A 6109-nucleotide genomic window follows, 5' to 3' on the forward strand; every position below is an offset into this window, starting at 1 on the left:
CAGCTTGCGGCAAGTCATTACATTCAGAAGCAAGGTACGGTCGACGCTCGCGCTGCCCACCCGCCTCTTGCACTTGCGCCGCACGCCATCGCGCCAACGTCGTCCTAAAGAAAAATGTTTATGACACATGCTATACTAATGTAATGTTAACAAAATTTTTGTATTAATTTCTAACTGTGTTATCATCATTTAAGTATAATTCTGGTTCTGATCCTATTTTTCAGCTCAAATGTGGTCTTAACAAGTCAGTTGGTTGACTTCACACATAACATTGAATTACTGTGCAAATATGTGCCGGTTGCATCACCATTTTTTTACAATTAAAAATAAAATGAAATGTGCACATATGAAATCCGAAAATCGGGACACTGCAATGTGATGATGGATCTTGTGTTTAGTCTGGTCCAGTCTGATTGGGTTAAATACATGCTACCCGCTCCAATGTTTACAAAGTAATGAAATTACATTATATATTTACACAATGTTACAAAATCAATTTAATGTTAAAGCCCGTTAACACTTACATAGCCTTTTCTGCATTTCTAGCCTGTAAAATAAAAGATAATAAGGGTTATATATGGAAAGTAAGGATTACATGGAATTTGAGTATGTCAAAAAATTACTGTAATAAATTAGCGGTCTCAATTATTATTTTATGGTTACAAATTATAAAAAGTGCAGTCATTTTCGGTAATCAAACAGGAATTTTAAAAAACAAAAAAGTAAAAGAATAGTATAAAATTTTACTTACCATTTTGAAAGAATATAGAAGATTCTAATAGTTGTTTTAACTATATGAAGGACGAACGATAGTCTGTGCGATTTTATTTATTATTTTTAAAAGTTGTAATCCACCATAATTGAAAAGGGAATAAAAAACAAAGATTCTGATTAGGATAGTGCGTAATTTGAAGAAGTGTGGGTAATAAGCTTAGTTTTATTATTTCAATTCTTATGCGATATTATATAGTCATCCAATAGTTTATTTACACCAATATTAACTTTGTAACGAAAACATAACCACCAAATCTTCAACCACAAAATGACAATTTGTTATTTGACATTTTTTATTTTTGACGTTACATGTCCAAAGAGTATAGTATGTACAGTAGCCTTTTTCTATCGTATGCTTACTATACTCTTTGGTAGCCTTTGAGAAAACCAAAAATGTGACCATGGACAAATCAATTCCAGAAGTCTTGAAAATCTGAAAATGATAATGACAACGTTGTTGCTTGTTGCTGCTTGTTGCTAAACATTGACGTATTTTGCCTTTTGACGTTTAACAAACAAAATTGACGTTTGAGCAACATTTTTAATATGCACAAATCAAAGAAAAAGAGCATAAAATAATAGAAGATGGGAAAACAAGTATTCGTCGGTGTAAAACAACATTATTGCGCATTTCGTATTGAAAGAACAAAGTGGATTTGTACCATACAAAATTCCGGAATATCAACATGTCTGAAGTATGATTATAATTAAAAATATACAACGATAGAAATTCAACACCAACTTTACATCGCTAAAAGTCCTCAACTTGCTAAATTACCTATAAGAAGAAACAAGGCGTGGTACGGTAGTTGCGGTATACAAAAGCCAACGTCAGCACTTGAAGCGTTTTTATTCCAACATGGATTGGTCAACATGTTCGCCGGATATCATTTTATTGATTTTTAAATACCTGGATTACAAATCTCTTGCGATTTGTCTCTCTGTATGCAAGTCTTGGAGAGACATAGTGGATTATTATGCAGGAGTAGGTATATTACAAAGCTATTGAAACTGTGTTTTAAATTCCTTTCTTTAACTTTAACAAACCATTTTATACTTTTCTTGCTTCCTTAAAATTTAAATTTTTTTAAACTTGTAATTTTCTTAGAATGTTTACTATAATTTGTGTATTATAATATGTTTAGTTGTATAAACCTAGCTTTTCTTAAAGAAGGACTTGTAATTTTATTGATTTAAACATTGAATTCAAACTGTTTATATATTAGGTTAAAGGAATATGGCCTGACCTAGCACAACTGGCCATGTACAAAAAAGGTATTGCATTTAAACAGAGGTCTATTCTTCCTTGGAGAGACCTATACTTTAATTACCAGCTATGGAATAATAGGAATATTCATCTTCAACTTGATACAATTTTGGAATTAAAACAGTTTAAGCACATGCATGTGTTTGAAGGTAATTTCTTTGTATAAGATATTTTATGTCAACTTATTTTATAAGCAATCATAAAAAAAATTCAACAGAAGGGGATGGGAAAGGGAAAATGCCCCTTTTTCTGTGTCTCCTCCCTCATCAATTTAAGGAAAGTAACCACTGAAATCTAAAAATGGACTGCCTATAGGATATAGCATTTTGTGTTTATTTAAGTTACACCATCTTGATGATGATAGCAGTAATTATCTCACTCAGTGAGTCTCATTATCTTAAATAGCACTTTTAAATAAGGAAGCAAAAGCAATAATTTCCAAGAAATCACCTATTCATTTATATTGATCAGTTTAGGAAACACTTCAACAACTTATTGAAGATGTCTATGGGTAGTGGTTGCTTCTTTATTTTAGTAAAAGAAAATAAAATTGTGCCATAACAATAATAAAATAATAATAGTATTTTTTAAATGTGTCATTTTCATTTTTCAGATAATATATTTATTACCTTTGATTCTGGTATGATGCAATACAAAGTTGATACATTAGAAGGAAGTTTGATAGAAAAGAGTAAGTACATTTAAATTTTTTCGCTAACTATGGGTTATCTTACATCAAAACCTCTGTTTAAAAATTATAGTTAAATAAATAAATAAACATATAGTTGTCCTTGTCTATCACCTTTGAAATAACAGAGATAACAATATGTTTTATTTGGATTTTGGTCTCAGAAACCCACAGTTAATAATTTGTATCCTATCCTATATATATTATTAATTCAATGTCTAATTTCATTTATAATTTTAGATGTTTTAAACTATCAACAAACTCATTGTATAACAGGAAAATTAGATCACAAAAATTCACTGTGTCTTAAAATAGGACTGCGGCAAAAAGTTTTTTGTGTTCCATGTTGTGATTTCACGTAAGTATTGTTTCCTTTAAATTCAATGTGATGTAAATATGTTTGGTGATCTTTGAACACCCTCATTTCATATCATCATCTTTTTATGTCTGTATCATATTAAACTTATCCACAAAGTCAATGTCATTTTGCAGAATTATAAATGACCACTGTTTAGTAACAGATGCGTCGCATATATTCAGCATTATAAAATGCTGTTGTTCCATTGTGCCAATTGATCCATCGATTAGATTTAAAAAAGCAGCCTCGCTCCGTCTGTACAATACCCTTGGAACTATCTGTAGCGCAAACATTGATAATGATATTGTTTACGTGGTAAATAAAGGTGGAAGAATAATAAGGTTAAAGGATATGGATTTCTTAGGTAAAACGGTGGGGCAAATCGTTTTCCCGCGTAACAATAGCCCACTAGTTGTGTGCATGTTTCAAAAGTTCAGTGTTATTCATAATGGTGAGTGGTCTAATTAACTAAACATAACGCTTAGCTACATATATACTCGTATTTATGTACTATGTTGCGCACGAACACAACCATGCGTGTGTGCACGTACTTTCCAACATAACAGGGCCTAGCACGAATATTTGCAACACGCTCCTTCGTAAACTCATCAACTAAATATGTCAGAATTATGAGATTTTTTTGGTATACTTTAAGCCCGGTAGGGGCGCTGCACAAATTTAATACAAAGTTTATTAATGACGTTATCAAGACGTTATTACGAATTTTCGTGCTTCGCTCTGGCTATTCACTCTGTGTACCATATTTGCACATAACATCCGCTCACTCGCATACATTCTCATACACACACTCGAACTCACATATTTATCTGCTCGCGTTAACACTCACGTTTGTTTCAAATACAAAAGTGCACGTAAATTATAAAAAAATATCAGCTGGCAGTTTTTTTTCCCTAATATATGTTTATTGTAACTTTTTGAGGGGGGGCTAAGGTTGTATTGTATGTGTATTTCCTAATATCCTCAGAAATAGAGTAACCGTAGGTTTCTAACACCAAAATCTCTGTATAAAACATCCCTGTGTATCATCTGTGACAAAACAGAGATAACAATATGTTTTTAAACTTGGTATTTGGTCTCAGAAACACACGGTAAATTGAATTGACACTGGAACTAAACTCATATTTCAATAATCATTATTTTTGGTAATGTTTAATATCAGTGCAATAAAACCATTAACAATATTTTTAAACTAAAATATAATTGCAACACTGTTTTAAGTTTTTTTTGTTAGGTAAGTTTATTCACACTGTTTTGCAGATTTATAGATATTTTTTTTTATTTTATGAATGTTGTTCATTTGTTTTATAATAGATCCACGTAATTCATTTAGTATGATTAAAGTGGATGGAAATAGGTTAATTCATTTTACACACAACGATTCCTTAGGATCGATTTGTAGCAAAAATACTTGTTATAATGAAGTTTACCTTTTGAAATTTAAAGGTATTGTGATACTAATGGAATTTACCCGGTACTTCACAGAGACATCTATTGACAAATAGCACCACATTTTTTATAAACCTTCAATAATGTGCTTGTTTCTAAAGCATAGTGTTATTGTGGTGAGTGTTTTATTTAAAATTCAATATTATTAAAAAAAATGATAAAAGATATTTAATTTTGGTACATTTCATTATTTGTTTTATTGTTTTGTTTTATTTTGATGATTTAAGTAGGAATTGATTTAATTTTATAATTTTTTTATTTTATTTAGTAACACAATAGAACACAGAACATGCTTAGACATTAGCTTTAAACATCTGTTCTTAAATTGTAGTTAGTTTAGCTTCAGCCATTGAATTGAAGTTCTTTCTATGTATATTATAATTCAAATGAATAAAATCCCAGTCAGCAGTAAGGACGGATCAAAAACAATGGCAGTGTCTTTTATTGATGATACGGAAGAAATAGTCGTGGAATGTTCTGGAATGACTTGTGTTACTCCGTATGGTGATATCCTGCTTTTAGGATATGAAGATGGAGAGGTGAGTATGTTTTAATTCTCCGGAGTTGAGCATAATTGGAATTCAGAAAGCTTCATTTTATTACAGCTTGTTGGTGAATATTTGATTTTTTAGTAACATTAAGGTGTAGGAAAACATTGTGATGCAATCTGCACATATCTTTAAGGAGGACACCTGAGAAATTTAATGACACAGAATCCAGTGACTCGAAAACAATAGGCTCAAGTCACTCGTTAAGATCTGAGTTTACTTACAATTATTTGTTTTACCGTGGGTTTCTGAGACTAAAATCCCCGTTTAAAACATATAATATCTGTTTTGTGAAAGATAATGACAGGGATGACGATGTGTTTTTTGCAGAGCATTTTGGTCTCAGAAAACAACGGTAATTGAATTTTATTCTCCTCAGGTACGTGCTTATTTACAAGAGAAATTGTTGAGTACAAAAGAACCACTTTTTACATTTAATATTAAGGATCTCATTTTGGATGGATTTTTGGATGTCGCGATCAAGGCGATAGAGGTTTATGAAGCGAAAGAGTCGCACTATTTGTTTATAGCAACTCAACATCAGACCATAAAAGTAATAGTCACTTACAATGATTAATGAGAAAAGTTGAATTATCTTCTTCAACTTTTTACGTGGAAATTAGGTATATATTGAATGTTGTTATATTGTCGTAGGGATAGTCTACGATTTGCCATATAAGTGTATTTATTATTTTAAAAGAAAAATAGTCATGTTAAAACCAAAAATAAATGTGCGTATTTTTTGTGTATTAAAGAAATGATTGTTGTTTTATTTGTGGTGTTTTATTTATCTTACTTCTTTCTAATATTATACATGCAAATGTTTAGAACAGTCTTTCCCAAAGTGGGCGATAACGCCCCCTTGTGGGCGCAGGTCTCAAGTTGCGGGTTATAGTAAAAGTTTCGTTTGGAATTCTCCGTTAATACACATATATGGGTCACAATAATTAATTAATTTAATTTGAAGTTATAGTGATTTTTAAATATGTAAAATATTTATTCTTAAA

General features: G+C 30.9%; 2 protein-coding genes across 4 annotated transcripts in view; one reads left to right on the plus strand and one right to left on the minus strand.

The window, feature by feature from the left end:
* The window catches only part of LOC106125484 (pre-mRNA-splicing factor ISY1 homolog), a 4762-nt gene extending 3714 nt beyond the window's left edge, over positions 1–1048 (minus strand). Inside the window, exons 1-3 of the mRNA XM_013322710.1 lie at positions 752–1048; positions 525–547; positions 42–104 (exon numbers count right to left, since the gene is read on the minus strand). Of these exons, the coding sequence (XP_013178164.1) occupies positions 42–104; positions 525–547; positions 752–754 (89 nt within the window). The 5' untranslated portion in view covers positions 755–1048. The remainder of the gene's footprint in view (positions 1–41; positions 105–524; positions 548–751) is intronic.
* A 145-nt stretch (positions 1049–1193) lies between these two features.
* Positions 1194–5851, plus strand: LOC106125506 (uncharacterized). Of its 3 annotated transcripts, none has more exons than XR_001228270.1 (7): positions 1194–1759; positions 2001–2190; positions 2655–2732; positions 2970–3087; positions 4552–4670; positions 4957–5093; positions 5482–5851. XR_001228270.1 is itself a non-coding variant. In XM_013322739.1 (7 exons), exons 1-7 carry the CDS (start codon positions 1634–1636, stop codon positions 5677–5679), a joined length of 1164 nt encoding a protein of 387 aa, XP_013178193.1. In that variant the 5' UTR covers positions 1195–1633; the 3' UTR covers positions 5680–5851. The 3 variants fall into 3 exon arrangements, 1 of the variants encoding a protein (XP_013178193.1); XR_001228271.1 differs by having other exon boundaries at positions 4591–4670; XM_013322739.1 differs by lacking the exon at positions 4552–4670 and adding an exon at positions 3222–3538 and having other exon boundaries at positions 1195–1759.
* The last annotated feature ends 258 nt before the right edge of the window (positions 5852–6109 follow it).

Source organism: Papilio xuthus, unplaced genomic scaffold, assembly GCF_000836235.2.
Source record: "Papilio xuthus unplaced genomic scaffold, Pxut_1.1 DF825928.1, whole genome shotgun sequence".
NCBI lineage: Eukaryota > Metazoa > Arthropoda > Insecta > Lepidoptera > Papilionidae > Papilio > Papilio xuthus.

Excerpts from the sequence above, each read along its gene's own strand:
- LOC106125506 (XM_013322739.1), top strand. The coding sequence starts at position 1,634 with ATGGATTGGTCAACATGTTCGCCGGATATCATTTTATTGATTTTTAAA. Across the intron at positions 2,733-2,969 it reads AGGAAGTTTGATAGAAAAGA|ATGTTTTAAACTATCAACAA; the intron begins GTAAGTACATTT and ends TTATAATTTTAG. Across the intron at positions 5,094-5,481 it reads TAGGATATGAAGATGGAGAG|GTACGTGCTTATTTACAAGA; the intron begins GTGAGTATGTTT and ends TATTCTCCTCAG.